This window comes from Chiloscyllium plagiosum, unplaced genomic scaffold (assembly GCF_037043375.1).
Source record: "Chiloscyllium plagiosum isolate Xiang-an unplaced genomic scaffold, Cpla_swu_hap1 HiC_scaffold_8, whole genome shotgun sequence".
Classification (NCBI taxonomy): Eukaryota; Metazoa; Chordata; class Chondrichthyes; order Orectolobiformes; family Hemiscylliidae; genus Chiloscyllium; species Chiloscyllium plagiosum.
The window spans coordinates 49,793,331-49,811,016 of NW_028270146.1; the positions used below are offsets into that span (position 1 = coordinate 49,793,331).

Consider the following 17,686-nt stretch of genomic DNA (forward strand, 5'->3'; position numbering starts at 1 on the left):
AGTTTTTTTTTCAAGTTTTAAGTGTTAGTTTTATTTGTGGGTGGCTATGCTCCCTGAGGCCAAGTGGGTTTCCTCACCACATTTACCAAATACATCTCACTATGTGCCCACCCTACCCGTCTTGTCTGGTTCTCGCCCCATTCTACTACGATGTGTACCTGGCCACTGCCAGTATATTCAGGAATGAATGGTGTCCACCACCGCATTTTTTATTTACCTTATCTCATTCAAAACAATATTTCTTTGGTTTTTTTGAGCAATAGATTACTGGAAAATAGTAAAATGATGATATGACCTTAGAAATACTATTAATTCCTATGTGCAACTTTTTAAAAACTTTTAATCGTCGTGTTATCTATTTAGAATAGAAATGCAGTACTATTCTGATGTGCCTTGTTTTAGTCTTGTGAATTTTACCATGAGGCACTGACCATCTTGTAGGTAGTTCAATAAAGGACACAATACAAATAACATGGTACTGGCTTGAACTCACAACATGGTATTGGCATGGAGGTGATATTGGGCGTTGAAGAACTATATAGAAGCACAACTCCTGACAGATAGATGCAGCAAGGTTCTGGCCTGTAAGTGCTAGCAGTGAAAGCCACTGGAAAGGAACAACCTAGGTCCAGTACATTGGCATCAACTTTCCCTTTCCTAGCCCCAATCAAAATGAAAGGTAAAAGAAACAGAGCCAGCAGGTATTAGGCTGTGAGAGCACAACTATTCAGAGATGAGGAAACATACAATCAGAAAAACAATTTAACGTGCACAGAAATACTGAGGCTGTATATCTGCGGCGAAAGTAAGGTCATGGCAGAACACGACAGGCTTTGCAATATGCTGATAGAGATTCTAAGGCTAAAGAACAGAACAGTCATGGACAAAAGGCAGGATACAAATATGCAGAGGATAACACACAAAGAAAAAGGTGTTTCCAGTATAGGGAAAGCAGTGCTGTTACTGCAAGAATCTGAATCATTTTGCACATCATTGTATGCCTAGAAGGAAGGACAATAACAAGTGCAGAAATAAAAATAAAGTTTCTGAAACAGACAGAGAAATTCAGCAGGTCTGGTAGCACCTGTGGAGAGAGAAACAGAGTTGGCATTTCTTTGGAACCTCTTCTGAGTTGATTTCAGCATGCGAGAAGACCACAGCTTCACGATCAGTCCCAAAGGTCACTAGTATTCCACAACAGAAACACAACAACAACTGGTACCATGGTAACCAAAAATGAAATGGGAACAATACTCCATAGAGAAGGATCATCACCCAGATGAGCAGACAATGACAATATGCACAGATACCATTAAGACACTGGCATTATTTTAAAACTATGTGTGTAATACACGTGCAGAGACTGATGACAATAATAAACTTATAGTGTATAAGAATAGTTATGTGCATGGTGGGTAACTTGGGTAAATCAAAATTGGAATGTTTGGGGTAGAAATGCAAATCAGCATAAATGTACCTCCCGAGTTTCTGCAGCTATTTGATTGCTATCAGGAGACACTGATTCAGGAAAGCCATCTTTCAGCCAATTCAACAGAGTTCATAATACAAACAACATGGTACTTCACTGAACTCAGTAACCATGGTGAACAAAACTAAATGTGGTACTACTATTACATTGAACTTGAACTCCATACCTCACATTATATTCAGCTATTTATATTTTCTACAATTTCTCACTGGTAAGATTTTTTTTTAATTTGCATATATGATATGCAAATTTGTTTGACCTGCCATACAAATTGAAGCAAAGCTAATTGTCTGTATTAGAGATACACCTAACAATCAATCGTCTAAATACTCAGCACTTCTTTTGAATAAATACATTGCCCCATATTATATTGTCCTGAATAATGCGTATTTACAAATTTCACAATGTTAATTTCACAGATGTTCATCTAACATCGTAGCTGTTTATGCATCCAATGAAATGCGTTACCATCAGAGACATGAATTTCTTTTCAGTCTCAAAAGGAACCTGAAGGAAGATTTGAACACCCACTTGAATATGTGATCAAAATTTGGTTGTGACAAGTAAAGGGTTCTGTGAGTTTTTAACACATTTCATGACTTATAGGTGTTCCCTTCCGGACAAAATAGCAGAAATGTTACCTTGCAAGCAAATGTTTGTCCCTTGTGTGATATTTTAGAGGATTCTTTAAAGAAAATTAGCTATTGGTATTAGAAAGATCTCTGCTGTTACTTTCCTGTAAATATCCAAAGAATATGGAGGTGTTTACGTACACAAGTAAAAATGATTGTCTGGGCCTCTGTATGAGCTCATTATTGGTCTGCATAGACTTTATTTCCTCTTCTTTGTTGCCAGTTACTTCTGTGACGTAACTCTTTTCCACAGCAGCACATAAACCTCAGGCAGTTCATGGAGCCATTGCATGAACCCAACCTTCAGGTCATAGATCAGTCCTGGGCTCTGCCATGGCTCGCTTGCTACGGTTTTGTCCTTTTCAGCTTCTCATGTGCAGACTGTTCATCCTGACTGGGGAAAAAAAAGCATTCAAAAAAGGCCAGCATCAACACAGGAAAAAAATAATGCCCTAAGTATCTCCAACCATTCCCCTGCTGCAGCATCACAACACCAATCCGGGTTTTCTCATTTGAAAAATTGCTTACGGAAGTCTGTGAGCTTAGTGGTTAGTTTGCACTAGAGTGAGATTGTGATGCAGTAGCAGTTTATTTGTATCTATAAATAAATTTGAAGACACAGGATACACCTTCCTTTTTTATTTATACTATTTATTATGTCAAATTAACCAGAAATAATTTCCAGAGTTATTCCTCTGCCTGTTCTGATTGAACTTTGAACAGGTCTTATTATGAGGTAGAATAGTCTTCAATTTTGAAATATCCTTAACATGATAAATTCCTGATCTCTGAAGGCTGACTGACCACTCAATTGGTGAAGTTTCTACTCAGCATAACACTAAGCCTTACAAGCCATTACTTCTCCAGATTGAATTCTGGTCTGTAAAGAGTTAACTGACTGTTTTTGTACATGTCGGTATTGTAGAAATTGGTGAAGCATTGGAAATTGAATCTCCGAAGGATCAATGCTGAATTTGCTTCTGCACTTCTTAGATATAAATTGTTTTGACTTGGGTGTAGGAAGCAGACATTAAACTGGTTTGGAAAGAACAAGGTGGACTATAAAATACTTCAGAAGTATATGGATAGAAATAGTAGATTGGACAACCAAATAGCAGATGCAATCAAAAGAGGAAAAGTATATTTTGGTGGGAACATAAGGAACTGAAAGATGGAGAAGTATTGATGAATGAAGAGAGCTGGGGATTAATTACTTAATTCAGTTTTCAGAAATACAAAACCAAAAATAAAGAACTGTGTGGAATTTGGAAATCTGAAACATAAACAGTAATGGAGGGAGAAACTTAGCAGCACCTGTGGAGAAAAAAATAGAGTCAACATTTCAAGTGAAGTAATTTCTGTTTCTGTCTCTGAAATGTAAATTCAGTTGGAGAAAACTTGAAAAAATCTGATAGAATCTTAGGTTTCATTGAATGACAGGTTTAAGCAAGGCATTGTTAGATCATAGTTAGCACATGTGAGCTGCTTTCTTCAACTATTGTAGTCTATGTGATGCAGATACACTCACTGTGCTGTTAGGATTGGAAACAAAACAAAAAGATTGTAGTTGTTAGAATCCAAAGTAAGCAAGCAAGAGACTGGAAGAACACAGCAAGCCAGGCAGCATCAGGAGATGGAGAAGTCAACATTTCGGGTATAACCCTTCTTCAGAAATGGAGGTGGGGGTAGGGGGAACTGCAGATAGAGGGCGGGGGTGAGGGTTTATGTTAGGGAGAGTAGCAGAATGGTGAGGTAGTGATAGGTGAACACAAGTAGAGGGTATGTATGACCTGTTTGATTGATGGGAGGGATAAGTCCAGTGGTAGCTGGAAAGAAGGTTCAGTAGGTGGAATGGAAGAGAGGAGGTGGGGCTGGAAAGGGAATTGGGGGATGGTAAAGGAGTTTACTTGAAATTAGAGAACTCAATGTTTAGTCCTCCATGTTGTAGTCTGCCCAGGTGGAAGATAAGGTATTGTTCATCCAATTTGTGGTCTTATTTACTGTGACAATGGAGGAAGCTAAGGATGGACATGTCAGAGAGGGAGAGGGAATTGAAATGGGCAGTGACCAGCATGTCCGGCTGGCTCTTATGGGCCTATCTGAGATGTTCGGCAAAACGTTCCCGAAGTTTATGTTTGCTCTCACTGATGTAGAAAAGACACTGTTGAAGATACACTTTGGAAGATACTGTTGAAGGAGTTACTGCAGTGTACTTTGTAAATGATACACACTACTGCCACTATGCACTAGTGATAGAGGGACTGAACGTTGAAAGTGATAGGTGAGTTGCTATTCAAATAGATTACTTTATACTGGGCGGTGTCAAACTTCTTAAGTGTTGATAGGACTGAACTTTTCCAGGTAAGGGCTGACACAGTTCTGACTCTGCCTTGCACATGGTGGATGGCCTTTGGAAAGTAAGGAAGTGAGTTATTTACCACAGAATTCTCAGTCTCTGACCTGCTTTCGTAACCACAATATATATTGTTTAGTTCAGTTTCTGGTCAATGGTAACACTCAGGATGTTGATAGTGAAGGATTCAACAATGGGGTAATGTCACTGAATGTTAAGCCATTAGATTCTCTCTTGTTGGAAATGGTCGTTGTCTGGCATTTGTTTATCATAAGTGTCATTATGTGTTATAAGCATGAATGTTGCCCAGGTCTCGTTGCACATATAGAAGAGATTTCAAATATTGGCACCATTTCTCCTTCAGGATTGGGTTGGGCTACCTAGTTGACTATTTTGATCTGAAGTCAATAAAGAAAAGTGACTAGTTTAAATACAATCATTAAGGGAGTGAAGAGAACACTTAAGGTAAATCTTTATAGGGGAGTTTTGTTGAAACAAGGATTCCTTTGCTATGGAAAGCTGCAGAGACAGAGATCATTGCATCTTTGAAGAGAAAGTGGACAGATGGTTAAATCAAAGGTGAAAATCAAAGGATCGTTAAGACATAAAAAGTAAAGTAGAGCAGTGGGATTAGTGTTGGATTGTTCAAGAGAGAATGAACAGAATGGACAGATTGGACAGATCGGTTTACACTGTACTGTAAATCCCTCAAATTGCAAGTTATTTGACAATTCTGATGTTATTTCTAAGGTTATTTTGTAAATGATATATTACTCAATATTGACTTTTCTTGCTCAGTGTTTACATTTGTTTATTTATTATGTTTCTCCAATTTGTGTTTATTTCTATTGGGATGTTGTTAAAGTAAATAACTACTGTGGTTTGATTTAAGTTTAACATCCATCAATTTAAACTATGTTTTGCATCATTACATTGGACTATTTTATACAGTTTGGTATAATGACCTGATTATTGTTCTTCCTTATAAAATTAAAAGAAGAATTAAGGAAGAATGTATGATTGGCAAGCAATAGTCCTGGGATGTTTCCTCCTAAGGTATAAATTAAAAGTCAGTATTTTAAGACTTGTAGTTAATGAGAAAAAGACACTTATAAAGATATTAGGACTTGTTTGCCTTTCCATCATTGGGGAAAAACTGATGCATTCTATAAAGTATTTTGAAATGAACAAATAAATTAAATATGTTTTTAAAGAAACATTGATAATATATGTTGCATTTGAAGTCTTTTTCCTCCAAAGTTTACACTTACTAATGCTTAATATCTGCCAAATACCTGCAAAATGCTAAACTTTATATAATTTGTTAGAAATCTCTGACAGAATTTTGTTGGAATTCTGGGAGTACCAGTTGTGGCAAGGTACAGGGATATTTGTGAGTGTAGGCATTGCCATTGTCCATAGAAGCTGGCAGTGCCACTAAGAGGCTCCTCTGTTAATCAAAGACTACCCAAATCAGAGGGCTGCACTTAAGTTCATTGTGATTCTGCCAGGTTTCACCTGCTGTACAAAATGGCAGAGAGCACATACATAAACTACTAGTTGAGGCAAGAAGAGTTCCTGAATCGATTGCTTAATTGATTCAATTGGCTTAATGGTGAGAGGGTTATCTATCTCCCTCACCACAATGGCACAATGATAATGTGTGCTCCATTATTTGCCTCACTCACTGTTTTATGTGTAAATTTCAACTTTCTATTTTTACACTAGCATGTCATCCTGTCTTACCTAGTTGTCCATTATTAATTGGTTTATTTACATATTCCTGATCCCTTATAGGTGTACTCCAAACATTCTGATAGGGAATTATGTTGAGTCTTTGACACCCGTTTTGTGAACATTGCAACATAATATTAAATTATTGCTAATTTTCTCCAACCATTTTATCAATTGCATCCCTTAGAGACTCAACATGTTTACTATAATGAGATTCAAAAAATAAACTTTTAAACATTCAGGCCCTCTACCCTAAATTTTACACACCTTGCTTTTCTTTTTAAAAATTACTTTAATTAAATGCTTCTAGAGCCCATTTAACTTTTGTTCACTTATCTTCTTTGTCCTTTCAATTTCTTAGTCATACATGTGGGGTTATGCTTTTGGTTTGGTATCACCTATGATTAGGGGTGGCACGGTGGCTCAGTGGTTAGCACTGCTGCCTCACAGTGCCAGGGACCTGGGTTCAATTCCAGCCTTTCAACTGTCTGTGTGGAGTTTGCACATTCTCCCCATGTCTGTGTGGGCTTGCTCCAGTTTCCTCTCATAGTCCAAAGATGTGCAGGTTAGTTGAATTGGTCATGCTAAATTGCCCATAGAGTTAGGTGCATTAGTCAGGGAGAATGGGTCTGGGTGGGTTACACTTCAGAGGGTCGGTGTGGACTAGTTGGGCCGAAGGGCCTGTTTCCACACTGTAGGTAATCTAATTTAATTAAACACATATTGTGGGCGGCACGGTGGCACAGTGGTTAGCACTGCTGCCTCACAGAGCCGGAGACCCGGGTTCAATTCCCGCCTCAGGTGACTAACTGTGTGGAGTTTGCACATTCTCCCTGTGTCTGCGTGGGTTTCCTCCAGCTGCTCCGGTTTCCTCCCACAGTCCAAAGAAGTGCAGGTCAGGTGAATTGGCCATGCTACATTGCCCGTAGTGTTAGATAAGGGGTAAATGTAGGGGTAGGGGTATGGGTGGGTTGCGCTTCGGCGGGTCGGTGTGGACTTGTTGGGCAGAAGGGCCTGTTTCCACACTGTAATCTAATCTAATCTAATCTAATATGATTTTTACTTACTGATATTTTCAATTCTTGGATAATATTTAATGTTTAACAGGAGAAGGCAGTGGTGTAATTTTCATAATATACTTGTTTATTAATGCCTTTTAGGAGAGCAACTAACCTTCTTGTAATTCTGAAGTGCATTGTTTGTGAGAAAGACTCCTGTGGGGAAAAGACAGCTTCCATTGCCATCTTCAAAGAGCAACCAGGGTTACACATTAAATACTAGCCCAGTGATTGTCATGCCTGGCAAGAGAAAAAATATCCAGTTTGTTTTATTTGCCAATGTGTACTGATGTATTAAAACAGGCCATTGTACAGAAGTGCTACGATGCAGCACAGTTTCCACTGGTGACCATCCATGTAATAAATTTCTGACCACAGCAGAGGGGTCAGAACAACACACTGAGCAGACTCAGTATGCTTCCCCATAGCTACTAAGAGCAAACTGATTTCCAATTGGACAATTTTGCAAGATCAGTAGGAGCTTGAAACCAGCTCATCTGGCATCTTCCTAGCCATGGAAATGTGTCTCCCACTGGGTACTTAATGTGCACTGCTTTTTATTCTTTCCCTATACTAAGTGTAAATTGCTTTATCTCATATTCCAGTTCATCTCCCCAGCTAAGTAATTATAGTGGCAAGTATTCCCTCTAAAAGCTTCATGGTTATCCTAAAACCAGTTAAGCAAGAAAGCCATTCCACTCTGCCTGCATCACTTTTTCAATTATTTATTGCAAGTTTGTCAGATTTTCCCTTCCACTGAATGCGCAGATATCATTACTAACCTCTTTATTCCAGAATATTTTCACAATTGGTTTTATTTTTCCCCTTCTGGTTCTCTAGACCCAGATTGTTTATATAACACAACTTCCATTGGATATTTACAAATTCCACCAAAGTATTTTATAGCCTTAGCTTCTAACAAATCTATATTTTATCTATTATGTAAATGCAGTAAAATAACATTTTATGACATAAAATACACTTGTACTATTCCAAAAACGTAGGAATAAATACTATCATATGTGATAATTATAATGTAAAGGATTCTCCCTTGGATTGCTCTACTGGTTTCTAAGTCTCCTATTGATTGCAAGGATTATCTACAATCAAGAATTTGTTTTAATCTGATTTTGTTTCTCACCTTCTCCAGCTACCCCTATGTCCACAACATACGCATTCTCTGAGGTACTTTAAACTTCTCCGTTTCTGTCTCATTCACACCTGCCCATCTTTTCGTCTTCTGTTTTATTTCTTGTATTAGTTTTAAAATCTTATCTGCCTAGTGACCCCTGTCTCCCCAGTGCATTCTTCTCATCTGAACTTATGGCATTTCCCGTGTGTCTTTCACCGGTCCTTGTTGCGCTCTCCCTCCAATGCACGAATCATCCTTTCGCTATGTCCACACGGCATTTTTCGCCTATTCCCTACCTTTGTGTATATAATTCTGTTTCTTTTCACTTGTATTCAGTTTCATGTTAATATTCGAAGCGGAGCGAGAGGAAAACATAAGGGAACCTAACTGAGTAAGCGTGATAAAGATCAATTGGAATAACAAATTGAGGGAAATGTCCTGATGGAATAAGGAAAGATATTTTTGTAAATACTTTGGTTTCAGCATCAAATCTAAGCCAATCTCTGCTGGAATCAACGTTGCCAGAGAAGCGAGGTGAGAGATAATGCAAATTTATCGCAGAGGTACCTCTTCGTTGGAACTGCATTAATATAAATGATCGTAAACGCAATATTTAAACACCGTAATTGATTGTTTATAATCGCTTGGATACGGTTGGAGCAGTCTGGGTTACGGAGGTCGTATAATTACTCTAACATTTAATGCTTCAATACTCTATTGAGCACGGGGGACGGGGGAGGAGAAAGCGGGTTTGTAGCACTAGCCATGGTGCTGAATCCAACTGCGCTCATCAGAGCCGTCAAGCTGTCCCCAGTCTGTATCCATTAACTATCAGAGCTCCAAACATCATTCGTGTCGCTTTGATGGATGCACAGTCTAATTATTTTTCAAAGTTTTCATTAGTATCGACTGAGCCCTCCAAAGCTTTCGGGGTCTGGGATGTTCACACATACACACACACACAATATCTGAGATCAAGAGAGATAAGTACACCTCGTGCTAAAGCGTGGCGAACAATTCACAGTCTTTGGTTTTAAAATGGATTTGGCTCAGATGGACAATGTGATTATGAAAATAGCGACATGCTCCATTCCTGTAATTACAACAGAAAACACTGATTTCATTTTTCACAAAAAAAACCGCTTTGTGCGCATGACAAAGCAGCAATCCTAAAGCAAGGTCAGTCTTGCAGAGTTGCTCCAGTTTAACATTCAGAATCAAGCAGTTTCTTTTTTTTTTCTCACACCGTGCCATACTCCAGACTTCATTTAATAACGATATTACTGGGCCCTGGACCAAGAAAATCATTCAGACAGTTAAACTGGGATGAAATTAGACCGTGTTCCTTGTGATATGGGTAACTGCACAAAATCAATTTGGATAAGAGACCGCTTAACTTTTATTAAAACTCAACACATGAACGAAGCAATAAAATGCACGATCCTTTTCAAGAAGAACAAGTGATAAAAGTTTAAGATATTTGTTTCTAATAATGTATTGTCTTGCAGCCCTCATGAAATTTTGTAGCCAAACTGTTAAGGCAGCAGTGGGTGAAAGCAGCCTGATTAGACTGACAGGAAATGAAATGGAGGATAGTGGATTACAAACTGTTCCTCATCATTCTCTTCATTACTTGCAAATAGGAGGTGGAAATTGAAAAGCTCGGTACAAGTAGCGACTTGCCAACTCGGTGCAAACAATTCGAACAAGGTACCGCGTGTAACTCTTTTTCATTAGTACATGTCACTCTTCCGCGGTTCCGTGACCTTCGAGCATTGTTTGTTTTACGTCTATTGAATGCTGGAAGCAAAATAATTGGGGATCCATGACCTGTGGCTGACGTATCGCGTTCCTGCATTAACAAAACTCAACCACATCCTTGAGCAAGACTCCAGTGGTATTGGGGCTGAGGTTTCTTTGGGGGAATATTTGGGCCTCCGGGGCTTTTGAATATGATGATCAAACGTATTCAAATACACCTTTAATATTTTCACGCTTCCTGTTCCGAGGCCTGTTTAAATGCTGTAAATAATTAATCATATCAATCAATCCCTTCTGATGTACTAAATGCAGGAGTGGCCATCAGAATCATTGGTTGAACTCTTGTTTTCGGTTTAACTTTATTCCGATGACATGCTCTTGGTGCACAAAGAAATGTTTTGCTTGACAAAATGTCTAAATTTCCACCTCGCTTTAATAAGATGCACGCCCTCGGCTATTTCCTTCCAACCAAGAGGACAGCAGATGCGGGGAGTCTTTAGGGAGCAGATCTTAGAATTTCATCAGCATTCATCGGTGACCCAGGCTTTTCAAGCACGATGATAGACACGATAAATCATCTTTACAACGAATTCTAATTATCATTTATGTGGCCTGTGTGCCTCTTGAAAAGTAAAATTCTAACACGTCCCTGAGACTTGCACCATGTCTCTCTAGGAACGTCAGGAGTGTTGACTTTTACATCAGGGTTGAAGCATATTTATGTCAGAGGCTGAATCAGTGTGGATTGCATGAAGTGAGAAAATATACTACTAATTTACTCAGTGACCACCTAAATCTAATTCATCTACAGCGAAAAAGTGTGTTCTGTATCCTATGATAGGATTACAAGTAAGCATTATAGCAATTAATACCATAATGCGACCATGATTAGTGCATTACATTGAATTTCATGGATTCTTGGGTACTGTCGCGCAGATTTCCCTAGGGGCCTCTAGACCGCAATCTATTGTATTCTTTGCAAATTAAATGTAAAATTGTACAGCAGCTATGGAATACAGTAACCATATGATGCACTGTAAACACGTAGCATTCATTCGGGAATGAAGTTTAACTTCGCATAAGGAAGTAAGACTCTTACTTCTTTATCAGTACGACAATCTTTGTGGATCACAAAAGCGTTTAATTAAATATTTAACATATGTACTATAAGTGTTTCACGCCTTATGCTATATTCCCTGTTTTGATTGAGCGCCCCCTCGCCGCCCTCGAGAAACAGCAATTACTACAAGATTTACACATGTTGTCATTATTTGTGTTTCATTATTTTTATCAAAACTGAAGTATTGTGGACAATGGAAGAATTAAACGGAGGTGGGGGTGTACTCGGGAACATTATAATCGTCAGAATCTTACAATTCAACTAATTACACTAGATTGCTATGGTCTGCTGTTTTCTGACTGAGTTGCTAAATGAGTCGAAAGCTAAGAAGTTACTTAGTGAGTTGAGGCAGACTGCCTAAGTTGTTGGCGCGATACCATGCGTCTGTGCAGTTATAGTTCTGCTCACTGCAAACCCATTAAGCATGGCATTGTCTCGTGTGTGAAACGGAAGTACTGGGTGGGAGCGGAACGGATGGATTTGTTTTTCTTAAAATGCTCGGTTTTACATTAAATCAATACACGTTCAATTTAAGGGCAGGACTTAGTCAGCCTTGCGTCCCACAAGTACTTTATTATGGTTCTGCAGTGAGACAAGACGGGGCTTACAATACATGCCCTCAGCTCACCGTGCGAATCTTTTATGATACTCGGTTTGGACCAATCACTAAAGGACTCCTAATCTAAAGAGAAGTTACTCAAATGACTGCTGAATAAACAAGCAGCAAACCAAAACCACATATCTCACCGAGCGCTGGCAAATCCACCGAATGGGAAAAAGTGGCATTCTTTAAATCACTGACACAAATTTCTTTATTATAAAGGTAATGACTGTCTGGTTATCTGTCGACTACTCCTCTGTGCCCTGGCGATAAGATTTTTATTAACAGAGTCATGTTAATGTCTGAGGATCGCTTTCAAAACATATAAATAATGGACTTTATCTACTCTAATAGGCTTTGTGCGCAATCGATTCGTTGATGTTTTACTTTATTTGGAAGAACAATCGAGGACAGTGTTAATAACTTTGAGATCGCCGTCCTGTTATCATTTTGCCCAGCTTTCACTGGACTAGACGTAGAGCTTGGAGCTGACCCCTATCAATTTCCCTAAAGAAAGTATTCTGCAGATATTATGTGGTGATAAATAACTGAAAGAACACCCTACTGCACCAGTGTTAGGTGATTTTCTTATTAAAATTCCACTTTATAATTTATAGAAAGTAATCGTGCAAATAGACTGTACTGTACAGTAATTGAAGAAAAATTAAATAGCTCAATCATCTTTCTCTATTAGTTTGGTGGGAGATGTTAATTAATGAGGATATAAGCTGAGTAGAATGCAAAGTAAGCTGGCTATAATCAGAATTTAATTGATTTTTCTGTTTGATTATCGCTCAGTAACCTAGAAATCTCAGAAACATGCGTTCCCTCCCCAGAAATTCTGATCGGACTTCTGAGAGATTGCGAGTTGCTGCTGTCGCTCAAAGAATCCTAGGAATAAGTTACATTTCTGGAAGAAAAAAGGGGCGAAATCGATTATTCACTGTGATTTCCTCCTGTCAGTAGTTTATGTCACCTAGCTGACCACAGTGGGATTGGCTCCCCTCGAGTCACTGGCGGTCCAGTTCGAGCAGCAAGGTTCCAGGCTGATAGCTAACAATTAACAGCTTTTCCAGGAGTGTAGCTCTGTCCTTTAGCCCCCACTAATGAATGAGGTGATGTGAGGAGAGGCTTACTAGCATCCACACACAAAAAGAAATTGCTCCACTGCAACCCATTTCTTCCTCCAGTCCACAGCGGAAACCTTCAGTTTCAGGGTGGATCATTCGCACACACTACACACACTATACACAGACACAGGAGCTATTCTCCACGCTTTCAACACTTTCCTTGCCACTGCTGGAGGAACAAGCAACCGGGATGGCTGGGTGGGTGCTGGGGAGGGGAGTGGAGGGGGGGAGTTTCCGAAGAAGATTTGCTGATGGCTATTGATGTCGCCTCATACAGTGGGGCCAGTGAATGCAAGAAGCTTCCCGGCTGGAACAGGATACTTTGGTGGGACGTTATTGAGGGGAGTGGTACAGAAGGGCCGGAGCTCGCCTGACTGCCGATTAGCGGGATTTTTGCGCACTGTGCCAGGGTATGGAACAAGCGATGACTGCCAACATGTCACTCTCCAGTGAGTGAGGCGTCTCCCGTGCCAGAGTGCGGCTCAGGGAGCAAGCTCGGAGATCCGCACGGCATCATGTCTTCACAACAGTGGCCAGAATCCCCTCCCAGGAAAAACACCAACTTGCTGGAAATCGGCACTTTCTGCCTGGACTCTGACATAATATTTGGATTCACCAGTCACCTCCTAAGGCGAAAGCACAGGGTGAGTGTTTTCAGAAATCTTTTGCAACATTGTGAAGGGATCTGACTTTTAAAAGCACATCGCTCAGCTGCCTTCCTTTAGTCACATTTCGAATGTGTGTTTCGACTGTTGTGTGTGTGTGTGTGTGTCTGTGTCAATGTTTTGGCGCAAACTTTCCAATTTGTTGCTTCGAGCGTGTTCCCGTGGATGTGAAAGCGGTGCAGTTGGGTCATTGCAGCGTAACTGGGGCTGTACAGGAGAATTCTCAGCTTCCAAACATCTCTACCCGGAGTCCAGCAAGCGGGCAGCAGTTCCCCAGGTTTGAAAGGGGGTCGGAGTTGATCGGAGTTTGTCCTGAAGTCCTCAGTAATTCCCTTCCCAACACAGGGCTCCCCCTTCCCCTCCAGCACAGCCTAAGGTTCAGTCCAATCTCACCGTCTTGTGAACTCAAAAATGACAGAGGTTCGAAACTCCAAGGCATTTCAAAGTAAGCACTAGAGGGGAGATTCTCAGAGGACATGCATGTTTTATAGAGCACTCAGGCGTGGGGAGGAAGGGGTGGAAAGGGCCGCCCCTCTCAGCAATGTGCAGGGGGGAGCCGCTGCCCACAGCCCCCTTCCTTGCCCACTTCAGGCGCCCGGAGGGGTCAGGTGAACCGGAGCCCAGGGAGAGTGATAGAGAGAGAGCAGCCGAGGGAGCGACCCACCCCCCCCCCACCCTTCCAGCAAGGGGGCGGGCGCTCGCTGTGCGGCTCGGCCCTCGGGTGCGCGCGGTGCTCGAGCTGCGAGAGCGCGCCGTGACACGGGCACGCGGGTTGTGGGGCGGAGGGCGGAGTGGGGATGGCAGGGGGGGTTGGAGGGAGACACGCCGCCATTCAGTGGAGCAGATGCTGCAGGGCTGCTCCTTCTCCCTGATCAGGCCAGCAGGCGGTGTGCAGCCACAGAAATACAGGACTGTTGTTCTGTTAGCAAGAATAGCCCGGCGGAATTTAAACTCCAGGGGCATTTCCGGAGGGCAAATGAGTATTGGAGTCTTGGGCTAAATCGTGGGATAAAGTGGCTGTTTGCTTGTGATCCATATAAGGCTTTATTAGTTCCACATTAGTTCTTTTGTTCTTAAACCAGAGGTGCTTTTCATTTTTTATTCTATGAATAAAGTTCTTGTAATTCCGTAATGGGCAAAGCTTTAACCTTCATCACCAGTACACAGGCACGTTTGTACTCAGTGTTACTTAGCAAGAGCTCTGTAAGGGAATAGATCTTTTTGGGTTCTTTTATGAGACACGATATAGTTGAAAGAGGCTTATTTTTAGGAGGGCGTGTAATTTGAGATGCATCACCCAGTTCTTCTGACCAGACATCTCACAATTGCACTTTGTCCAGCTTCCACAGCTGTTTGCCACCGCTTCCCAGCATGAGACCCGATTCCAACACCCACCCCATACCACCGACCACTCCCTCTCTACCTCCCGGCCGACGTCAACTCAGCTTCCATTTCTCATAATGTGTTTTCAAACTTATGTCCCACTCACTACAGGCTGAGGGTCTATAATCATGATACGAACCATGATAATGCAGGGCTATTCCAATCTTCTCCCAACATACAGGAGTCATGTTCCAAGTCGTGCTAAGTTTGCACTTACCAAGCGCGGTGTGAACTGAACAGAGGTTTTATATTAATGCTTGAGTCAAATCTGGTATTTATCCAAGTTTCTTCAGCTTTGGTTCTAATTCATTTGAAATGTATGATTAATGTGCGCTTAGCAAAAAAATTATATTCCTAATATATTTAAGGTTTGGAATGAATGAACTTACTCCATATCTGTCTGGTTTCCTTTAATCACCATGTTCTCCCCACTGAGATTCTGCCTCATGTTAAATGCGGACTGTTTCCGCACGCTCAAAACATTGATCACGGCCCAACACCATGTAAAGAGGTCAAGTGTGGTCTCAAAAAAAATCAGAAATATTCTGAGTTTTAAAACGAATTTTTTTTTCTCATGGTTTCTGTAATCTGTTGTGCCTTCGTCTGTCCCATGTATCGCCTTACATTCCCGATATAGAGAATTCACAATCATTCAGAGACAAGACCGACCAACACTGGGGGAGGGGGGGGGGGGGGCGAATTTTGAGCAGGGTTAACAGCAGCCATGTGGTCGGTCCCATTTGGTCCTCTTGTGTGTATTTGGCTGTGGCCAACAGGTGACGCTACAGCTACAGAAACAATCGCAGTTAGAAAGACTGGGAGCTGGAATAACTTTGCAGACGCTTATAACAAAAAGGAGGCGAGTCTTAGGAGTTTAAATCGAGTTTGCGACGAGAAATAAATTTGTTCAGGTTAAGGAGTATATTTTTTTAAATTAAATGATTCCGATTATGTCCTGATAGTGATGGTTAGGAACGTGGGGGGTGGGGTAGTGTGTTGGCCACTGATATCCACCAGAATGATTGAGGACCTTAACCCAAACTTGAATGTATCATCTGAAGAAAGATTCAGTACGATTCACCGGATGAAGGGTGCAAAGTTGCCAATTAAACCTTTGCGAGCGGATTTGAATTTCAGTCTCCAGTTTAATGAGTTAGCCAAAGTGAAAGAACCGTAATAGTGGGACTGACGCCGAAGGAGCACGCCTGTAGTATTGGCAAGATCGGAGTGCTCCGATTTAAATGGCAATTATAGCCACAAATCACACAGTGCAACAAATCAGAGAACGTTGACAGCCTCTCATACTGTGAAATTGTTTTACCAAAGCCTCCCTTTCTGAAATTGAAACCTTTCTGATTAGGTCGTCTAAACAGTTCCTAATTGTTTTGTCATTGGAAAGATGTGAGGATTGTCGAGAGTGCTGTTTGGAAGGAGACACTGGCAGTTTCCCATCCCTGCAGGCTTGTGAGCAGTTTACTGTTGTCAGTCACGGGAACTCCTTGACCGATCAGTGGTTTAAATGCTTGCGGTGCTCCACCCACTGGAAGATACGCCTGCCGCTTCCCCGAGTCCACACAAACTTCAAACTCAAACTTATCCTTGTCCCCTTTAGGACCTGGATAGTCGAAGCATGTGGCCGGGCAAATACCGCGTTAGACTTTTCAGGGGCATTTGAGGAAATCAAACATTTCATGACAACTGTGTTGCTCTCATGATCAGACAGCTCCTTCAGTGTAGTGCGTGCTGTTGATATGATTCCGCATTGACCAGCCGAGAGCCAGGACTTGGCCCAATAACTCTTTGACTCTGCTCCCGTCTTGACGCGTTCATGCAAATAACCGAAAGTGACTTGACCCAATGATGCCAGGGAGTAAACCTCGCGGGTTGGAGCCGGAGGGTCGCAGACAGGCGGTGAGTAACAAATCTAGGGCTCACAGTAACTGGATGTGGGAGTCAAGGCTGAGTGAAGTTTCAGGATGAGCTGTGCCGGACCCTGAGCTGGTTGGTCTCTGTTCCCCATGGTGTTTTCTAAGAGGACAGTTAGAACGAAGAGGCATAGCCCCATAGCACAGCACCTGGTCATGTACATGTCAAAATGATCAAAGACTTGTTGCACTGAGCATTACGCGGAGTTTACAACAGCAGGTAAACAAACAGGCATTAAACAAACTGAACTTTTTGTAAGAAGGTTTGAAACGATGTTTAGTAAGCGACTCCTGCATGTGTATGTCAGTAGTTTGATGAAGATTTTAACAGTGAGACTTTTCTCGGTTCCCATGTTATTGAGTAACGTGGCCAGCACACCTCAATCCATCTCTCTCTCTCTCTTCCCCTCCCCTCTCTTTGCTGGTGTGTTTTACAGGTGCTGGATGGCAGCCCAGCCAAGGAGATCACCATCCCCCTGCAGGCCGGCCTCAGGAAGAGATTGCAGGCGGCCGAGGAAGATCACTGCGGGAGTCGGCCGGCTCCCGAGGGAGCAGGAGCGGTCTCCGGGACGGAGGCTGATACCTTCGAGAAGGAAGAGAAGGGGGCCTGGTGTCAAAATTGCCAGCTCAAGTTAACAGAGCTCAAAAGACAAGCCATGAAGCTCGTCATCCCTGGATCCGGCAAGGTAAGAGTTAAAGAAGC

The 17,686-nt window shown here is 41.5% G+C and overlaps 1 protein-coding gene across 3 annotated transcripts in view; it reads left to right on the plus strand.

Annotated features, from left to right (window-relative positions):
* Positions 1-13,525: 13,525 nt before the first annotated feature.
* Positions 13,526-17,686, plus strand: part of LOC122553558 (kinesin-like protein KIF26A) — a 244,973-nt gene continuing 240,812 nt past the window's right edge. For 2 of the 3 annotated variants that reach the window (XM_043697537.2, XM_087989811.1), the window contains exons 1-2: positions 16,349-16,969; positions 17,421-17,669. In XM_043697537.2, coding sequence (XP_043553472.2) covers positions 16,916-16,969; positions 17,421-17,669 — 303 coding nt within the window. In that variant the 5' untranslated portion in view covers positions 16,349-16,915. Of the gene's footprint in view, positions 13,655-16,348; positions 16,970-17,420; positions 17,670-17,686 lie in introns of those variants that run through there. The other variant, XM_043697536.2, reaches the window with a different exon arrangement.